General features: G+C 35.3%; 2 protein-coding genes across 2 annotated transcripts in view; both read right to left on the bottom strand.

Moving 5' to 3' along the window:
* LOC115564872 (uncharacterized) overlaps nucleotides 1-21819 on the bottom strand; it is a 47548-nt gene that overhangs the window by 12032 nt on the left and 13697 nt on the right. Inside the window, exon 3 of the mRNA XM_089260829.1 lies at nucleotides 894-1156. Coding sequence (XP_089116955.1) covers nucleotides 894-1156 — 263 coding nt within the window. The remainder of the gene's footprint in view (nucleotides 1-893; nucleotides 1157-21819) is intronic.
* LOC115564873 (uncharacterized) lies at nucleotides 3383-4212 on the bottom strand. Its single transcript, XM_089262272.1, has 2 exons — nucleotides 3798-4212; nucleotides 3383-3720 (listed from the first exon to the last, which is right to left on the bottom strand). Exons 1-2 carry the CDS (start codon nucleotides 4210-4212, stop codon nucleotides 3644-3646), a joined length of 492 nt encoding a protein of 163 aa, XP_089118398.1. The 3' UTR covers nucleotides 3383-3643.

Here is a 21819-nt window from a genome sequence, read left to right as displayed (position 1 = left end):
ATTCGTTGATATGCAGAAGACATCGGCTTTTGTCTGCGCATTTTGCGCCGCTTGGGCCGGGCAAAGTGAAAGTAAGTGGGAAAATGGATTTGGAAATGCTTCCACATCTCTCTGACCGTTCAGTCAGTCAGTCAGTCGTACGCCCGCCGCTTCTTGCATTGTTCGGCCTGTAATTCGATTTATGTTGCGTGAGCCTGGGCGAAGCTAATTTAATTTCCTCAACTGGTATTTCAACAATTTCCCAGAAAACTCTTTTCCTATTGCAATTGCAAAAAGGTTTATGTAGAAATATTTGCCAGGAAATACATATTTGTAATATTATTAGTTTAAATTAGGTTTATACATATACGATATAGTTTAGCTTCAACTATTTCTGTTGCACACGCGTGTCACGCGCCCATCTCTAGCGGCTAGCTGCACCTTGCTGTTTGCATTTTGCAAGTTGGCTTAATCAAATTTCATATGTGGCATGTGGCATGTGGTAATTTATGAATTTGATTTGATTTCGTTTTTGGCGTTGATTGGCAGAGCTTTGCTTTGCGTGCCAAAATGCCAGACATGGACTCGGACTCAGTCGTCGACTTGCAGCTGGACTCCGACTCCAGCTCCGACTTCAGCTCAGGCCCAGAAACAGACAACAAGTTACTTAATTGCCTGCAGCACAGTCTGTACGTACATCGCCTGTTGCCTGTTAGCTGTTACCTGTTGCCAGTTATCTATCTATTACCTGTTACTTGTTAACTCTCCTCAATAAAAAACAAAATGCAACTAGCCAAAACTTTGATTGAAGCAAAAGCAAAAGCAAAAGTACAAAAAATTGAAAAACAGACGATAAATATTTAAATTTAGAGCTGCAATTGCAACTCGAGTCAATTGAGAGTTGAAAAACTTACGGCAAATTGTGGACTAGCGCCAAAATGTGCTCCATACGGCGAGCTCGTTGTAATCGCTGTTTGCTTGTTGCCGTTGCCATTCTCATTGGCTATGAACAGGAGCTGCTCCTGGTATGAGCCCGGTGCGGGCGAGAAGCCACCTGTGCTACTGCGAAAGCCATTAAGTGTCTGATGCGGCTGCTGCTGCTGCTGCAGCTGGCGCGGGAAAGAGCCAGAGGATGGCACAAAACGATTTTGTGATGGAAAGTAATAGCTGGAGGTATCTGAAATGCAAACAAGGTCAAATGTTAATAGGTTGCACGAAGCCAACAATAATTAATCAATAGCCACAGTTTCAACACTCAACAACAACAAAAATCGACAGATTTTGTTGTTAGCTTCATTGCTTTGTTGACACCTCGCGCAGCGCCGCAGGCAACAGTTAGCCATGAAACGTGCACAAATTCAATATCACTGTACCTAATTGTCAATAGATTGTAATAAATAAATAAATAAGAAATAGCCCTGCTTTGGGGCCAAGAGTTGTTATGGGCTATATAAATGTAAACATATAAATATATAAACATAAATTCACAATAATTATGAATTGTTAGCTGAGCTGAACTGCTTTGCAAATTTGATTGAACTGCTTATTAAATATTTCCCTACACTGCTTTACTCTCAATGCAAAGTCCCAAGTAATTTTTGCACTCTGCTAGTTATGTGGAATATAAGTATTATTTTAAATTCATTTAATTAACATGTAGTCTCTATGTAGTAAAAGATTTTTAATAATTAACCAATACTCTACTTGATAATTTAATTATTGATTACTGATTGGTATCAATATATTGGTAAACATAACCTTTTTTAAAACCAAGTTTTCAGAATATAAGGTATTTTGTCAGCTGTCACCATACAAACTATGTAAATACTCGTGACACAGTGTAACAAACATACATACACACACATCCATATATGTACATACATACATAGGTATGACAGAGCGTGGGCACTGGCCACGAGCAGCAGACACCCAAAGTTGACTGCAAATAGCTTCCAGCTGCAGCCTCGTATGCGTCACTCTTGGCTCTTTGACCCACAATGTCTGGGCACAAAAAGTGCCATTACACCAAAACAAAAAGCCAAAATAACAAAAAAACAAAAAGTATTTTTCAACCACGCAAAAACGTGGCCACAAATTGAAAATTGAAATATCATACATACATGCGCAACATTTTGAACGAAAATGCAGTGTTGAAAATGTTGATCAGGCGAATTTATGCAGCAGCCTCGCAACTGCATGAGGCGCCCAAAATAAAAATAAAATAACAACGGAGTGGGGCAACACCTACGTTGTGCCAGGGGCTTGGTAGTAGTAATAGTAGTAGTTATAGTGCCCCAATATCATATTACTTGAGTTTCACACCTTGTTTTCAACACATGCATGAGTGAAGCGAGGAGAGGAGTTATGTGTGCAAATTGTAAGTGTTTAACGCTGTCGAAGCACTAGAGGCTGAAATTTTAATTAATTGATGAAACCGAATGCTTGAATATATTATAAGCGCGCGTGTGGCAGCTATCACTGCTTTATTCATGAACTGCTTTGCAACCACTTGTTAACTGCTTGTGATCAAGTATTGAAAAGAACTAGAACTACGTGAATATTTGGCAGATTCATTGCAATTTCTGTTGTGGCGTCGTGTGTTGAGGCGTCGACAGTCATGCAAAAGGCCAAGGTTCGAATCCCGCTTTATATCAATAATAATGTAGATGTTGGGCAACATTTATTCCGTGTATTTAAAACAATATTTATATTAGCCTTCTGCGCTTGGGCAAGAGTTGCAGTGTATTTATTTGGCCTGTAACTCTAATCCGCTGAAGGTAGATCAAATCGTTCATTCTTATATGCCGTTGACTCTGCATTAGGCTCCATTTCATAAGTGAGCACTGCAGATCGCACATGAGTGAATACATATTTTATATATTTTAATTTGTAAATAAATGTTATATATTTATATATTCTTAATATGCATACTAATTGTATATTTTATAATAATATAAAAGTTGACGTGATTTATTGTATCATTTGCAAATTATTTTACAAAAAAGTGCTGTAACAGTCTCCACTAATTAGAATAATTTGATTATTAGCTATTTGTATGCCTGACACAGTTGACCTAAAATTGAATAAAACGTAAATATCGGCATTTACCAGTATTTCTTAACAAATATTTGTTAAAGAACCTTCGCATTCATGTTGACGCATTTATCGATTCAATCGGAATTTATTGTAATGAGCGCAAAGTTCTATTTAGTATTCCATATGAGCGATTCGAGACCGTTAGGATTGCTTTTATATCGTAAAATATAATATAAATAGCATTTATTGCTTCACTAGAGATAAGCAAATACCTTTTCTTATGCTGGTGGAGAATTTTTTGCAAAACAAACAAAAACTGAACTCATACGTTATACAATTATAATTGAAATGTATTATGAATTCTTAATTGATTTATAAAATGGTTTAAATATATAGAACAAATATTCAGCAATATCTGTCAATATCTCAGCTCAATGCGATTATAAATATTATTTCTATAAATTTTTTGCTTGCTCCTCATCTTTTGAATGCACTTATGAATTTCATTTAATCTGTGTGTCTGTTATTTAGAGCTCCGAATTTCCACAATATACAAAAAGTACATAAAATTTTAAAGTTGTGGCTGCGTTCACTGTTTTCCTGGCATATGTTAGATTTTCTATCTTTTTCACTCACGTATATTAACTTTGAGCTCCCCAGTTAACGTCAATCGTAGCCACAGGGACAGATAGCAAACTGTAATTTGTGTGTGTGTGTGTGTGTGTGAGGTAATTGATTAAAATATTTAAATTGATATTTTCATCAACACTTTCCTCAGCGAGTTTTCTTTAATTTCGCCGTCGTAATACTCTTTTTTAGAACCTTTTTGGGTTCAGCTTGGCTGGAGCGCTTTGAGCTCTTGCCTTGCAGGCCGCGCTTTTTTGTGGGCGCCTTGATGGGGGGCTTCTTAACGAATTTGGCTGGCTTTGTTTTCTTTGCTTTGGCAGCTTCATGCATTGCCTTGGCCTTCATGTCATAGCTGTGCATTTGGGCCGGCGACAGTTTCTCCCAGAATTGATGGGCCAGAAAGGCGAGTTTCTCGTTGGCCAGCCATGTGACAAAGTCCTTGTAGAACATATCAAATGGCAAATAGATCTTCTGCTCCATTTTGTTAACAGGCATCAGATCGGAGTTCTGTCTGTACTGCCATCGGCTGAAGTCATCAAAAAGCAGCTGCACCGGCATATCCCAGGGCATACGAGAGATAAATAACCATAAAACGAAAAATTTGATTCTTACGAACTAAATGCTGTGCTACAGCCAAGAGTTTCGAACAGGCTTTGAGCTGGAGTTGACAGGAAAAGGCCTAAAAATAACTTCCATTGATACTTTCCACAGAGCCTGCCTCAATAGCAAAGAGTTAACAGCCAAAAGCAACAGGCCAAAAGCCTTTCAATTTGTTTCAACTTTGCCGCCTTTTGGCTTTTTGTCTTTTGTCAAGTGCCTTTCAAACTGTCTGCCGCATTTGGCATTTGGCTTAAAGCCACAGCCAGAGCCCAAACAATGAGCCAAACTCGAACCATTTTTGTTGCTTTTTGTTGTTATTTGCTGTTGCATGTTGCATGCGTCGCCGCACTGCGCAGCGACAATGGCAGCAACGCCTTTTGTTGCACAGTAGTCGTCAATTGTATGCGAACGGCTTGCGCCTACTTTAGTTTGAGCAATGTTAATGACAATACATAATGAATGCAGCTGCCATTTAAGGAACAGACCAGAGCTGAACCAAAAATGAACTATGCAAATTTAGATTAAGTCGGCAAATGCCAAAATTCACAGAGGTAAAAATATATAAACTTGATTAAGATATTAACTAAATATAGGGTAGATATTTTCATCATCATTTAATATAAGAAGTTCTTATTTATTATGCTGGGATAATTTTATATTTGCTCTACCTCTATTTGATAATTATTTAAAAAAAATAATGATATAATTTTATTAAATAATATCAGCTTTAAATGGGGTTTCATATTCTGTAATTAATGTTGATATTTAATACTAAAGTTAATTAATTCATTTTTTTAAATATATAAATAAAATAAAATAAATATCTAAACAAATATTTTAATTATATATTTTATTAATTTTATAATTTTATTAAATAATATCAGCTTTAAATGGGTATTCATACTCTGTAAATAATGTTGATATTTAATACTAAAATTAATTAACTACTTACTTAAAATATATAAATAAAATAAATATATAAACAAATATTTTAATTATTTATTAATTTTATAATCTTATTAAATAATATCAGCTTTAAATGGGTATTCATACTCTGTAAATAATATTGATATTTAATACTTAAATTAATTAATTCATTTCTAAAAATATATAAATAAAATAAAATAAATATCTAAACAAATATTTTAGTCTGATGACGTTTATCAATCAAGAAACAGATAAAATAAAAATAGTAAAATTTAAAAAAAAAAAAAATAGTAGTAATAATAATTTAAATAATAAAAAAATAAAAATTATAATAATAATTTTAATAATAATGTATGAGTACTAAAAAAAAAATGGCTATGCAGTTGCTCTAATTGATATATATAATGTTAAAATAAATATATAAAATTAAATATTACAAATTTAATTTTGTATTAATCAGACTCTAGAAAACAATTATGTGCTGAATATTAAAGCAACACACAGCAAATATTTTCTGTATGCCTTTTCAGCTTGGATTATCTTGAGAGCTTGATATTATCATTAGCAACTGTGGCTGCAGATTCATATTTTAGGCAAAAGCCTAGAAAATGGTTTTGATGTGCTCAACTCAACACTATAAGATAAGATCTAACCTAGGCTAAATAAATGCCACTGAAATGCCAAAGAGAATAGCATTTTCTATATACTTTCGCACCACTGTGCCTACTGCTAACTTGCGCTAACAGTTTGACATTTACAATGAAACATTCGCTGCACAAAAAGAATTTCAAACTTGCTGCTGCTGTTGCTGTTGTTGTTATCTTAAATTAGCTAGATATATGTATCTGCCTTGCATTAATTGTGCCAGCGATAGATAATGCAGTGAAGATTCTGTAATTTTTGTGAATACTGTGAATTATTTGTATTTGGGCATTTACAATTTGCCCGTCTTCGGGCTAATTTTGTTGGTTGATGATGATGCTGCAACAAGTTGCAAAACAAAAGCAACGCAAGCGACTCTTTGTGCTGCTGCTGCGGCTGCTGCTGCTGCTTCTTCTTTTTATGTTTGTGCGAAATGTCAAGACGCTATGGCAAAAAAGTCATTCAGAAGTGCAACAGCAACTAAAACAACAACAACAACGGCAACAACAATTACAATAGCTGCAGCAACTAAAGAAGAAGAAGACGCAGCAACCGCGACTAAACAAGTTGAACTTTACGTTTTCATTTGCTTCAATCAAGTTTCTGTGTTTGGCCATTGGCTGTGCGCTTATAACTGATGCGGCTACGACTGCTTCTTCTTCATCATCATCATCATCATTATCATCATCATCTTCTTCTTCTTCTTTATTGAAGGTCAGCGAAGCGATTTAGTGCAGCAGTTTTAGAGTTATTGCAGTGTTAGCTGATATATGTAAAGCATTTATACTATACGAAAGAGAGAGAGAAAGACAGAGAGAGCCAGAGGGAGAAAGAGAGAGAGAGAGAGAGAGAGAGAGAGAGAGAATGAAGGAGACAGACAGAATAAAATGAGGAAAATGGAGAGATATTATTATTATTATTGATATTACATAATTCTAATTAGGTTAGGTCTACAGTTCGAATTGAATCTTGAAATAGAAGTGAAATAGAGTTGAGTTGTAGATAGAGGTAGAGTTGTATATTTATTTCTCTTTTCTCTCCTTTTTCATTTTGCCACGCCATAATTATGAAATACTCAGCCATTGAGAGGGAGAAAAAGAAATAGATAGAGACAGAGAGAGAGAGAGAAAGATAAAACTAATATGCTCTGCTTCCATCTGCAGAACGAGCATCAAGAGTCTAGCTTAAGGCATTCATTGTGCTTATAGAGAACGAGAAGATAATTAAAATATTTAAACTTGGCTCAGCTGTTTAGTATATGAGTTCATATTCATTCACTCACTCATTCATTCATTCATTCATTCACTCCCTTAATAAACTTTTAGTCTCTGCCCAAACCAAAATTGTTTTTACGTAATTTCCAAGTTATCTACACTCATTAAATAGATCTCTAGCACAGCAGCTTAAAACTAGAATGGATAGATCATAAAAACTCGTTATATGTAATCTCATCTGGTGTTCTCTAGGCCCATCTAAGGTTGTAATGCTTTAGTTTTAAGTATTTTTTAAGTAGTTCACGCTGCTTGGCCAAGCAAAACTTGCTTCCTACTCGCAGTCGGCCCGTGACATCATATGGCACCGCCCCGCCCCGTACGTAGTAGATTATTATTATTATTTGTTTTGCTTTTTCGGCAATATAAATAGATAATTTCGGTTAATTTACTCGCATTTAATGGACTCCAACGAGGTGACAGAGCCCACAAAGGCAATAAAAGCCCATTAAAAAGAAGCAAGAAACAAAGACAGTGGCAAAAATAAAAAGAAATCAAAACAAAAATATAAAGTGAACCATAAAGCTTGGGCAGTGATCGTTATAATGCCGAAAACAAATACAGCTCACAGATCTGTTCAAGAAGTGGACGAACGACAACAGCAACAAGAAACTTTTGGCCCGCAGGCAGCGACAGCTAATTAGAAAATAATCAAGCGAAGGTCAATGTCAAGCGCTGCCGTGGAACGAGCGCAAGAATCGTGCAGAAAAATGAGTCAGCTGAAAATGTTGTTTGGGTGTCGGGTGTCGGTGGAGGATTCTATGATGGCAGCTGCTGGCAGTAAACTGAGCTCTGATGACAGAAGACATGTCTGCGAGTCGACTCAAGTCGAGTCTAGCCCACGCGAGTTTGTCGCTTAAGTCTTTCGTTTCATTGCAGTAGAATTTCAAGCAGTCTGAACTGCTTGCGCCATTTCTCTCCCTCTCTCTCTCTCTCACTCACTCTTTGTTAAGTGTGTTATAATTATGTTTACTAATGCATGCTGAGCTGTTTGTTAATCACATATGCAAACTTGTTACACAAAGTAAACGCCAAGCGCGAGCAGCCACAAAACAAACGCGAAACAATAACAAACCCAACAACAACAACAACAGCTGAAACTGTTGCATGGCAAAAAAAAGAAACAAAAAGCAGTTGTTTGGACTGCCCGCTGTTTTTGTTTTTCCTTTGCTTTTTTGGCCATTGTTAGAGCTGGACAAACACTGGGCTGTCGAGAGCTAAACTAGGTAAGACCGCACCCTCGCCCCGCCGTTGGCCAAGCGTTCACTGTTACATTTCACACCAGTTGAGCTTTAGTTAGCGGTTGCTACTAGCCAAACAGCAGGCAGTTGCCAATTCTACTCATGTGCTCAAACACTACCTGATTTAACCGTTAAAATGTTGCACAGGTTGTTGTGTGTGTGAGTGTGTGTGTGTGTGAAATGATAGTAATAATATGACTATAACAAATTGCTAGCTAAGCAGGCTTGATTGGCTTTTGGGCAGCAAGTGTATTACATAGATTTATTTATGAAATATTTATGGGCCGAGTGAAGTGCAGTGAAGGGTGAAAGAGGGAAAAGCGAGGAGGGCAGAATGTAGAGTGAAGAGTGATGAGTGAAAAGTGAAGAAAGAAGAGTGATGGGTGAAAAGACTGAGGAGAGAGAGAGTGAGTGAGAGAAGCGGCAGGAGTGAGAAGTGAAGCATGATGAATATAGAGTGCGGTATGAAGTGCGAAGACAGAAAGCCGAAGACTGTAGAGTGGAGAGAGAAGAAGGAAGAGAGAAAAGAGGACTATGCGAAGTGGAGAAGAGGACGTATAATGCGAAGAGTGATTGGAAGTGTGAGAAGTAATCAATCATTATTGAACTTTTGAGTACCTTTAACATTTTCGCTATCATATCAAAATCATCTAAAAGTCTCATCTACAAATCTGCTACAAAGACAAAGTCTCAGGTTAACTCAAACGGCATATTTAAATATGAAATGAGCCCGGGAACATCTTCACACTCAAATAGGTATTTGCCTGTCTACTCTATCTCAAACATAAACGGAGTCTATAACAGTCAAAGCATGTTCCCCTCATATCATTCCAACCTATATATATATCAATGTTTCTCTCTCCCTATCTCTCTCTAAAACAGTTTAGGCATTCTCCTTTTCTCTCTCTCTCTCGCGCTCTCTCTTTCCAACCCACTGCAGTCGCGGCCCACTCTATCGTTAGACCATAAAATGAATTCACAATATATTGCCCAAAGTGCATCTAGATTAAGTTGTTATACAACACTAAATGTAAAGCCTCTGTTACCCTAAAAGCTGCAATAAACAGTTAAGTCTCACTTTCAGCTGCTCCCATAAATGCTCTCGCATTTACCCACTTGACTGCCCACCCAATGATACCAAATAAATGTAATAAATGTAAAATCAGCTACCAAGACTTGTTCGCCTATTGACCAACAAAATTGTTAACTCGCTGCGCAAATTGACTCTGCGCATGGCTTATGCAAATATCACTCAATATACACACATATATACATAATCAATTGGCGAAATAAAGTAAATGCGAATTTGAACCAGTTTAAAGAGTAAATTTTCATAATTGCCAAATGCCAACACATTTCTTGAGCTCGTTCCGACTTGCCAGCCCAGTTGGCCAATATCCGCCTTTTGGCAATAGATATGCTATGCATATGTGTGTGTGTGCCTTTGTGAAACGCCAATCAATCATTTTCCATAGCACCAGCATCAAGGACAAAGCTTCAATTGAACCTGGAAATGAAATGAATGCGCCAAGACACCCGCACAAGATTCAAACGCGCCGACCTGGGCAACATTCTAAAACTGCAAATAACCCGTTTATGAGTCGTGTATTATTGCTATTGCTAAACACGCCCATTGACTGAATGGGGTATATCAGTGATATAGCAAACTTAAAATTTATTTATTTATTATTTATTATTTATTATTTATTATTTATTATTTATTATTATTATTTATTATGTAATATATTAGGAGGAGGAGGATATTAGGGATTCTTTATTGATATGGAGGAGGGAGGTTATTGTAGGAGGAGTTATAGGGGGGATGGAGGAGGTAGAGGGTTTTATCTTTTTGTAGGATTTTTGGAGTAGGATTTAGGGATTAATTTAGTATTGTATTTATGAGTGGGGAGGGATGTGGATAGTGATTAGGTATTATGTATTGATTATTATAGTAAGGGATTCTTTCTTCTTTCTTCTTTCTTCTTTCTTCTTTCTTCTTTCTTCTTTCTTCTTCTTTCTTCTTTTCTTTCTTTTTTTTTCTTTCTTTCTTCTTTCTTCTTTCTTCTTTCTTCTTTCTTCTTTCTTCTTTCTTCTTTCTTCTTTCTTCTTTCTTCTTTCTTCTTTCTTCTTTCTTCTTTCTTCTTTCTTCTTTCTTCTTTCTTCTTTCTTCTTTCTTCTTTCTTCTTTCTTCTTTCTTCTTTCTTCTTTCTTCTTTCTTCTTTCTTCTTTCTTCTTTCTTCTTTCTTCTTTCTTCTTTCTTCTTTCTTCTTTCTTCTTCCTTCTTTTTTTCTTTCTTCTTTCTTCTTTCTTCTTTCTTCTTTCTTCTTTCTTCTTTCTTCTTTCCTTTTTCTTCTTTCTTTCTTCTTTCTTCTTTCTTCTTTCTTCTTTCTTCTTTCTTCTTTCTTCTTTCTTCTTTCTTCTTTCTTCTTTCTTCTTTCTTCTTTCTTCTTTCTTCTTTCTTATTATTTATAATTATCCATTAATTTCCATTTGGGGTAATGGAATGACGGATAGTCTATTACGACATCAGCAACACCCGACTGTTTTGTTCTTTTCACTTTTTCTAGAGCCTCAATTGTGCTGCAGGCAATTACATATTTGACACTTGACTCTCAGTGGAGGGTGTGTTAACCAGTTACTGATCTGGTGAGCTGGTGAGCTGGTGATCTGGTATTTTGTCAAACGCTTTCAGCGACTGTCGCATAGATATCTGAGCCACATTCCAGAGTCATGTCATTAGCTCACTTCCTGAAGTATCACGACCTGCTCTAGTATGCATGCCACACATTTTTATTAAGACTGTCTTGAATGACCCATGATAGAGCCCATTCCCAAGCACGCTGACATAATTCGAAGAGAAAAACCTCTTGAAAACAAATTGAAATCATTTGGCGGCTTTGAAATGAAAGAAACTGAAATTTTGTAAACCGTTTAAGCCGAAAACACATAAATTACCTACTTGCCGGACCCCGGACGAAAAGACAATGCGAGACTGCGTCGACTACTGGGCGTGGCATTTGGGGCGTTCGTTGAAGCTTATGTAACGCGGCTGAGGGTCAGCTCCGAGCCGCTTTTGCTGAATGAGTTTTGGGAGCGCAAAAGAAAGTGAAATTTTGTTGACGCTGCAACGGATGCCTGATTGAAATTTTCGTTTAGCGTTTTTCTTTTGACGGATGCCGAGATGCCGAGACGGCGATCTCGACTGGGCTGTTGAAATTGAAGCTCATCGATCCAGCAACCATAACGAAAGCCAATGTTGGGTCGGGCTAATGTAAAATTAATATTACGGTGCAGCTCTGACGCAATCCAAGATCTCTACGTTGTTGATATACGAAAGAGTAAATCTTAGTGCAGCAACAGCTGTGAATAAAGCTTGCATTCTGCGGATATTTGGCTTTGGCTATAAACAATTTTGTTTAAAGCTCTTGGCCATTTAGCCGAAACAATAATAGTACCCACACTTTATTCAATAATTAAATTTATATTGTTAAAGAAGAATTCATCAAAAATGAATATTCAATGTGCAAAATAAATTTAAAATAAAAAACAGCTTTAATTTGATACAGTTTTAACGATGAGATAAGGTCATAAATTTAATTATATGATAATAAAAAACGCTTTATATATATATATATATATATATATATATATATCGAATTTCAAGTCGAATAAAAACCATATAGTATATGCAAAAAAAAATAAATAAAAAGTAACATGTAGTATAAGTTGGGCTATAAAAAAAATTTCCAATCATTAAATACGACGCTTGGAAGAGAGCTTAACAAGAATAAATTAAATTAAAATAAATAAAGGATATATATTATTTAAATTTTGTTTGAGAGGGGATCAGGGAAACAATACAGAAGTGGAATAAATAAAATTACTAAAAAGAAAACATTAATGAATAATGTAAATTATTAAATAATATATTTATATACCTTATTTACTAATTTACATTATAATGACATAATTACATTATAATTTACATAATAATGTAAATTATTAAATAATATATCTATATACCTTATTTACTAATTTACATTATATATATACATTATTTACTAATTTACATTATTTATTAATAATATATATAAATATTGAAAATTATTTAATAATTTAAGCTACTGAAAAAGAAGATAGAAGTTTTAGTATTCTATAAAATAGATATTTATTTAATGTACTAAATTTAGGTTTATGATGAAAAAGTTTACTCCCCAGTAATATAAAAGAATGTACAAACAGAGAACAAAATTATGAATTTATCTCTTCATCTATATTATATATATATTGACAATTTCAAGAGCTATGTTTAGATGGAGGTACAGATAGAGGTAAAAGACTCAATCCATCAGGCTGTTGTTCCATTTGCGATATTAATATATAAAATATGTACATATATATAATAACTACATCAATATATAGTCATGTATGTCTGTATATATTCTAGGCTCGTTCATGCCTTCTACTGCTAGATATATAAGGCAAAAGAACCTTTTTAGCCATTTGCTTAGTTTTATATTTAAATATAGAATATTGAATATAGAAAATAAATGCAATTTATAAAATATTTCCTCAAATATTCACCAAATTTTTGCCTAGTCTAATGCCAATACAAACACTCTCCACGTCGTACAGCACTCAGCCTTTGGCTTAAACAAACAAACGGAAAATGCAGCAACGTTTATGCAACTTGCTCCCAGCCCATTTTTCGGTGCATTCGAAGGCATTCGAATTTCGAACGCGACAAAAATGGCAGCAAATGGCAAATGAACATGAAAAACTTCTTAGCTGGAAATTCTTGAGTCCGGTTTTTCGATAGCCACTCCAAACCTCAAAACGCAAACTGGTTCAAAGCAGCCAACAACAGCAACAACAACAACTTTGGGCCAACGTGTGTGTATGCGGGTGGCAATGCCCGCCAAGCTCTGTGGGCCCCAACGGCTGGCGACTCACGACACCAACTAGCCAAGCCGAGCAGCTCAATTGGATTCCCTTGGCCGGGCGGCTCGTGCGGGATCAGAGCTTTAACCTTTGCGGGTGAAAGGTTCAAATTTGGTTTCATCAATAGCTGAAGCTAAGCGAAAATAATCAACATCAATATTCTATCAATTATTTGATCCAAGAGATATTTGATTTGTGCCTCACACCAGCGAACGGCAGACAGTCTTCTTCGTTTGCTTTTCTATTTTTGGTTCAAGCCACGTTTCCCCCACTCCAATTGGAGTTGGTTTTTGGAGGTACTTTAAGGTGCGACTGCGCTTTGTTTATGTTTTGCTCGTTACGTTTATTTTTTGTGTTACTTTTTGTAGTTTCTTTGTTATTTCTGGGCTATTTGGTTTATGTAATTTGCAAAAGCGTGCTCCACTCTGCTCTAATAAAGGCTGCCAACATCAAAATTATATTGCAAATATTAAAAGTAAATTACAAGCGCAAATGCAAAACGAGTTTTTTGCGCAAAGTCGAGCTTAGCGAGAAAGAGAAAAAAAACACAATTGGCATTGGTGAACTGGGCTTGGCCGCCTGCACCGTGTGGCAATAAATTACGGCCAATAATAGAGCAAATATCTAGACAAAAGAATAGAAACTATGACATGTCGAATGCTTCGACTAGAAGGCAAGTTACAGTTGCCAAAGAAACGATCTGAGCTTGAATGTTCTCGACGTGTTTAGCTCAGCTGTTAATTGATTTAGTTTACTTCATGCCTAGAGGAAGTCGAGCGTGCTCTAACTGGGAGTGCTCCCCTTGAGATTGATCTAGCTGGAAGCTGGGAGTGTTCCAGTTGCGATCGATCTAGCTGAAAGTGCTCTAGCAGGAATTGCTATAGCTGGAATGGATTGGGATTGGGCAATAATAATATAACATAAATAAATGTAATATAGAGAATAGATTGTATTTAAGATTTTCAAGGCAAACATATATATATATGTATTAAATTTATAAAATAATTAATGAATGTATATGTTTAAATTAATGTTTTTTTTTATACTTATCTTCATATAATATTTTTAATAAAAAATGTATTTATTATATACATTTATTAAAAAATGTATATATTTATTTTTTTATTAAAAAAAATTATATACAGATAAGTATAAAAAAACATCAACATTTATTTATGAACAAATTAATAAATGTATTTATTTAAACTATTTTTACATTTTTTTGTATTTAATAAATTAATATAAATATTTATTTATTTTAATTAATTTTTGTAGTATATTCAAATTGATTTTTATAATATATTTATTTTTAATTTATCAATTTTAGTTTATAATTTAAGTTTATTTTTTATTATGTTTATTTGTATTTAATAAATTAATAAAAATATGTATTTATTTAAATTAGGATTTTATTTATAAAATTTATAAATATATTTATTTTAACTAATTTTTAACATTTATTTGTATTTAATAAATTAATACAAAATTTATTTGTATAATATATTCAAATTCATTTTTATAATATATTTATTTTTAATTTATTTATTTTTGTTTATTTATTTTTATTATTAGTTGTATTTATTTATTATTATTATTTTTTTTTTTTGTATTTATATTTTGTTGTTGTATTTAATCTTAATAATTTAAATAATGATTTTATTATATTTTTTTGTGTTCTATATTTTTGAATATTTCCCATTATATTTGTTTGTTATTGTATTTAATTTTTTTTTTTGATAATTTAGTTACAATAATTTTGTACTGTATTTATTTATAGTTACAAAATGAGAAAATTGTGGATAATATTATTATGATTTTTATTACGTTTCATCTTCGCAGCTATTAAGCAGTCCAACAAAATTATAGGAAATACTAACACTTTAAATTTATAAAAGCAAATATATATTGCTTAGCACAGATGCAAAAATATGTATTTTACATAAAATTAAATTTATTAATTTAGCAAATATTTCAGGGCAAAAGAAGTATAGCAACAAGATTAAAGTCTACTTTTTTTTTTAAATATATATGAATAACTGAATTACTTAATAAAATGAAACGATTTAATTATTCATTAGCCAACAAGCATTCATTCCATTCACTCATTCATAAAATAGCTAAACACAAACAAATTAATAAACACATTTGATATAGCCCCATCTCTGTCTCTCTCTCCCTCTCTCACTCACTCTCTGTACACCTCCTACGAGCAGGTAGTCAATTTAGTAGTCAACTGGTATTATTTCTGCTCCAATTCCAAAGGGGCCTCGCAATCCCTAGTTGCCGCTTCCAGTCCATTAGCTGGCTGCACAAATGTTCGAATTAACCATTCAGACAGCAAACAAGCTAAGCTCATTAGAATTGTGAATCGAGAATTGAGCAGAGGCGAAAAAAAAATGCGCCGACTTGGCACTTCAAGCGATTCTAGACCATCAAGAGTGAAGCATTTTGATGTGGCCAACAGACAAAGAAGAAGAAGAAAAGTGTGGCACGCAGCTGTGTTTGCTACAAAAATTAAAGTTGTTGTTGCTGTGGCTGTTGTTGTTGTTGTTGCTTAGGTGTGAAATGACGCCTACAACAAGACGCAAGCACTTTGTGTAGTTTTTTTTTCTCTGCTTCTTCCTCGACTCAATTTAGTGCCGCACGTCGCCTTTCCAAACCAGGTCTCGGCAGGCATTCGTCGTGGCCAAAAACGTTGATTGAATGCCCGGAGATTGTTGAGGATCGTGTCGGAGTTTGGGAGTTTGTACTCTGTGGTGAATGGACTTTTGGCTGCATTCGTGCTCGCATTTAGCTCTGCATATTAAGTAATAGAACTGTTTGCCGCTGTCTGTCTCTATCTCTATCTCTATTTCTCTGTCTGTCTCTCTCTCTCTCTCTCTCTGCCTGTCTCTCTCTGGGCTGTTGCGAGCACTTCAAATGGCGTAACTACACTCTGGCCATGCTTATATGACTACTTGGATGCTGTTCAGATTTGAGTTGTTGCAAGTGCCACATGTTGCAAAAGGGCTTTGCTAGCTTTTTTTTTGTTGCGCTTCAGCTTTTGCCACCTTCAAATGTCATTGGGCTGATATAAAATACATACATGTATATACATACATACATATATTTTGTATACACCAATTTGCCTTTTGTATTATTTTAAATGCTATCTGCGGCATATTTTTATTTTATACATCAATTTACATTTTGTTTAACTTGTACAACAGAAACTCAAGCTTAAAACTTTATTCATCTATATTTTTTTTAATATTATGTGCCTCTTGATACCACTTGATAAGTCAAACGTGTGTTTAACAAGTTTTCATATAAATAATAATCAGCATGAAATGCAGTTCTCCTTGAGCTGTGGATACATCTGCGAAAACCACTTGCAAAACTCCTTTCTTGCCCTCGGAAGCGCTATTTAGCCGCCCGATTGTTGCCGTTATTAAGGCAAAAGCGCGTTTTATATACCCTGTATAAATTGAAAAGGTATCTGGGAGGTACTGTGAGGCATTGTCTTTTGTTGATTTGAATGCAACAGGTGGCGGAAGGCGTGACTGTCCCTATGAAGTAAATCATATGATCATTACTGTCTGTATTATTACTGTCTGTATTATGTGACAGTATCTGTATTTCTATCTGTCCCGTCTATCTATACGATCTTGGAATGTGTAGAAGATTTTGATTTTACGGAAAAGAAAACATTCACTGCTGAGTGATAGCATATCAGAATTTAAAATTCCTAATTATCGATGGCTATTACAATTTCCATAAAATACAAATATAGGCTTTAGTTATTTTCAGCATTTCTCGAATATTTGAAGATTCATATAATCTTAATACTCAATATATATGTATATACAATTCCACAAATATTTAATATATACAATCGCCTATAAACTTAGTTTTTTGTTCATATATCGATTATCTTAAAAGATAGAATTACCAAACTTTGTAAATGTAATCCCAAGTTTCAGTTTTTCTCTATCCAAAAATATTTTCTATACACTCATTCACACAAAAATCTCAAACAGAGACTAACTTTTGTAGAGTAAGGTATAAATTTAAGGGTATTTGCTAGTCGGATATGCCCATCATCTCATTTAAGCAGGAAATGATGCTACATCGATAACAGCAACAAAAACAACAACAACAACGAAGACAACTGCATTTCAGAGGCAATTTGGTGTGGACAGTTGGACTGTTGGACATTGGGCCAGTTGCTCGTTTAACGAGAGAAATACCTGAGCCACACACACACATATATAGAACGCATATATGTGTGTATGCATTCGCCCTTTGTTCGACTGAGAGGTTTTTAATAAAAATGTCAAGATAGTGAGCTCGCTGTCCCGGGCCCCAAGCTGCCAATGGCGACAATGAATTGCAATTTGCGAGCCGTTGTCCTTGAGTGGTTGCATCAGTGGCTGCACTCTTGGAATGCAGCAAAGATCTCTGACGCAGGCGTTGAAGTGTCCACTTGACGACCTGACTTGGGAATATTTGTGTGATCGATGAAGGCTCGCCAAGAATCAAAAACCAAAACAAAACAACGGCCAACGGCGCTGATTCTGCGGCATTGTCTGTGCCCAAAGTTGTTTGCCCAAGAACAGCTTCAGTCGGTCTTCAGTGGGGCATTGAACTTCGCGCAAAGCCGGCTTCGGTAGCACGCACTTCATCCACTTTGTGCGGCTCAGAGTGCCGAACCACTTACGGGCATCAGCGCCTATGGCTTCCACTCACGGCGCACGGCTCATGGCTCATGGCTCACGGCTCGCGTATCCAAAATGGTGCTGGTCACACCCAGCTCAAGTGGTCAAACACACCCACCCAAAGGCAAAGAATATGCTAATGCTAGAAACGAAACGAAACGAGCTGGAAAGAAACCCACAACAAATATGTAGTTGGCTAGCTCAGAGGAAAAAAACCTTGTTCTTCTGTCAAAGTTTATTTAATTACAATAAAATCAAGAAGAAGACAAAACGCCAAGACTAAACTGAAACTAGTTTTCAATTCGCGATTCGCTTTTTATTTTCTGCATATACTTTATACAGTGTGTAGCTCTATTTTTAAAGTTCTGCCAAAGGAAAGCATATATTATAATATATTTTAAGAAAGTTGACTAACTTGTCATATTTAAGCTAGAGCTCGTAATTTCCAAGTTTCTTTTCGATGACAGAACTTGGTTTTCTTGAAATACATATAAACAGTCATATTTGAGGTGAGCATGAATCACTATCAGAGATTATACAACAAAATTCCCCGCCTTGTACACCAAGACTCCACGCTTGAAATCTTAATTGAAATAATATGTAAGCAAGAAAAACGAAATAAAGAACTTAAATCTATGTATACATATATGTATATAAAATTACTAACTGAAAGAAGAGTACGTTGAACTTTCAGCCTTTTACAGCATCAATTACTAAATATAATTTGTTAATTTATATTTTTACGTGACTCAACTTCTCTCATCTCATTCTGTGAGCAACAGCCACATATAAATCCGCCTTTAAACTGCTGTTGGAATGAGCAGAGCTGAACTCATAATCTGTATTTCAATTATAATTATTTAAATTATATATATATTCAGAAATTATTTACTTATGCATACGTTATTTTTCCAACACAAAGTAAATACATAGTAAATATTGTAAATATTAAATATTTACATAATAAGCTGGAATGTAATATTCGGTATAATTTTTAAGCACACCTCCCATTACAATTGCTGTAGTTAAATCATAGATTCTACCTTCAGTCAAAGACTTTACAGCAATGCAGTGCAAGACTTTACAGAGCACTGTTAAGCACTTAAACATTCGCTCTGTAAACTACTTACAATGCTCTGTAAACTACCTACAGAGCACTGTAAAGTATTTAAAGTGCTCTGCAAAGTCTGCCAAGAAAGCTCTGTAAACTCTTACAGTGCTCTGTAAAGTCCTCAATGAATAATAGAAAAAAGTGCTTTAACAGTGTCTTACAACATTTGCAGAAGAACAAAATGTTTACATTCAATTCGTTATCTTGCAAGCTTTTTATATATTTTAATTGCTCGCATTGACTCATTAATGCAATATTCGATTCGCTTAACGTTCCGCCAATTTACTTTATGATTTCAATTCACAATTGTGCAATTGACAAGAGCAAAAAGTGTTTAATGACAGCTTAAGAGAAAAAGGGCTAGAAAAAAAACGAGACCTTCAAGCTGTTGAAAATACTTGGCAATAGGGCGTAGCTGTGCAAATGTTAACTCTGATTTGTGTGTATAATTTTCATTAACTAAATTTTATGTTTGCCATTTGCGCTGGGCGATTGGCAACAAAACGGAAATGCCGAGACACTCGAAATGTGCCCAGTCGACATTTATGGGTCAAGGATTCGTTGGCAGCTGTAATCAATTTGGTCACACTTGATTGGCTCTACCTGAGCAGATCGCCGAGTTCACCTGCAGCGTCTAAACACAATTCCATATGCCATTGCACACCTGGCCAACTCCAAAGATCTCTTTTGTTCAAGCTTGACTTGGCTCCAGGCTGTGGCCTTACCTCTCCTGTCCACAAATACCAAATACCAAGTACTTCAATAAGCACTCAAGTCTCTGGCATGACTCATATACAGACATACCTGGTCTGGGGACTCTTTTCTGTTGCATTTTGTTTGCTTTAATTGAGTGACTCTTTAACAGCTCTTGGCAGAGGCCAGAGGCAGCAACGAGCTAATTGTGGGAATTTCGCTCATGACAAAAACTTCCATTATCAAAAGAGCTGACTCGACTTTTGAAACCTTTGCTCTTGACGAGCAGAGCAGAAAATGAAACAGCTATCAAACTGCGACTCCGAAAATTCGGTGCGTAACGGAAACTGAGCTTCAAACAAATTACTGAAACTCCATTAAACAAGGTCGGATATTTTATTGTACTATTCACAAATTTTATTATTTAGGTTTATGAGATATATGATATCTTGTATAATGAAAATGGTGAGGCCTACAAGGCTGGAAGTTTTGGAATCAGAGAAAATAAATGAGGAATAAGTAGATGGATTTTATCCTTAACAACTAAATGAGATCAACTTTTGATAATAAGAATAAACATGGAAGCTTGAGTTATCGATAAAAAGATTATGATAAAGGTGGTAAGAGTCCGAATAAAGATCTACCTAAACTCGCTGCCTAATATCATTTCTTGTAATAAAGAAAGCCAACAAACTGATATATGTATATGTCTATATACTCAAATATATCGATATTTATTATGAGTGTTAGCCCCATAAAAAACGTCAACATGCCTGCCCCTCGTTTAAGGCCATCAACCAGCGACATTTAAAGTCGTACAAAACGTACTTTAATTTCGATTTACTTTCGCCCAATGGGTCGAAAATGGCAACGCTCTAGGGGCCAGGCCCATGGCTCAGCACTCAGCACTTCCGTTAGTAGTCAACGCTTTCTTTTTTTTTTCGATTTTGCTTATGATTTATGGCCTGTCCACTTGGTCGAACGAAATCAAAGTTCGTTGTTCTGCAGCCAGCAAAGGTGGCACGCGTGGGGTGGGGGGAGGCCGGCCCAAAGCCCAGTTGGGAAGCCATAAAAAGTAACAAGCCACCGACAGAGGGGACCGACCAGCTGCAGAGTCAGTGGCACAGTTGCAACAAGTTGCGGTAGACGCGAAAGTAAAGTCACAAAGTGCAAAAAAAAAACAAGAAACAAGTAACAAAATAACAAGTAAGAGTGCTTTAGTGGGGAATACGCGACGAGCAGTTGCCCTGAAAAGGAAATGGTGCATATTTTAAAGAAATTTAAAGAGGAATTGAGAAAGCTATTAAAAAAAAGTGAGCTATGGAGAATTATATTCCTAAATGATAATATACAATATATACATACTTATATATAATTATACATAGCTAATAATTTCTCGTATTATTAAATACTATCAGTAAAATATTAAAATTATTGAGTCAAGAACTTAAAAAGTGCTGAAATATTTCAAATATCACTTAACGACATTAACCAATTCCTTTTGAATAATAAGAGTTGTCATTTAGTTTAAAGAAAACTTGATCTACAAGTGTTAAGAGAGGCTTTACATAAAATATAAAACCTTTAGCTCTTATAGATTACGAGATCATATGGTCTGTTTCTGCCTGGGTACGTCAAATTTATTCGCCTGCCTTATCAATAGCATTTATACTTAATCACATCTCGCACGATCTCTCAGCTCTGCCTCTTGGATAAATTGTAGCACAAATAATATACCCCAAATTACAGCCGAGCCATAGATTTGGAGTATATACAGATAAAACAAAAACAGATAAGAGAAGGCGATTGAGGAAAAGTCAGAGCAAAACACACAGAAGAAACGTCAATTAAAAGGAAAAGCGAAAATGTGCAATGCAGCAAAAGAGAAACGTGCAAAATAAATGCGTTCAATGCACCCAGTGTGCGGCACTTGTGCATTTGTGGGCGTGGCAGGAGGAGGTAGATATACAGATATATAGAGAGGGAAAGAGATAGAGAGAGAGGGGGGCAGCAGAGACTGTCAATCGCCGATGATCGTCGTCATGAGTCATGGA

The sequence above is a fragment of the Drosophila navojoa genome, chromosome 5 (assembly GCF_054131105.1).
Source record: "Drosophila navojoa isolate 15081-1374.11 chromosome 5, UAZ_NAV_1.0, whole genome shotgun sequence".
Taxonomy (NCBI): Eukaryota; Metazoa; Arthropoda; class Insecta; order Diptera; family Drosophilidae; genus Drosophila; species Drosophila navojoa.
This window is presented reverse-complemented; position numbering and strand designations above follow the sequence as displayed.

Bases quoted from the DNA above. Each gene is read 5' to 3' on its own strand.
- LOC115564873 (XM_089262272.1), bottom strand. From the start codon at position 4,212: ATGCCCTGGGATATGCCGGTGCAGCTGCTTTTTGATGACTTCAGCCGA. The intron at 3,721-3,797 runs CTCGCTGAGGAA...ACACACACACAC, and splicing joins GACGGCGAAATTAAAGAAAA to AAATTACAGTTTGCTATCTG.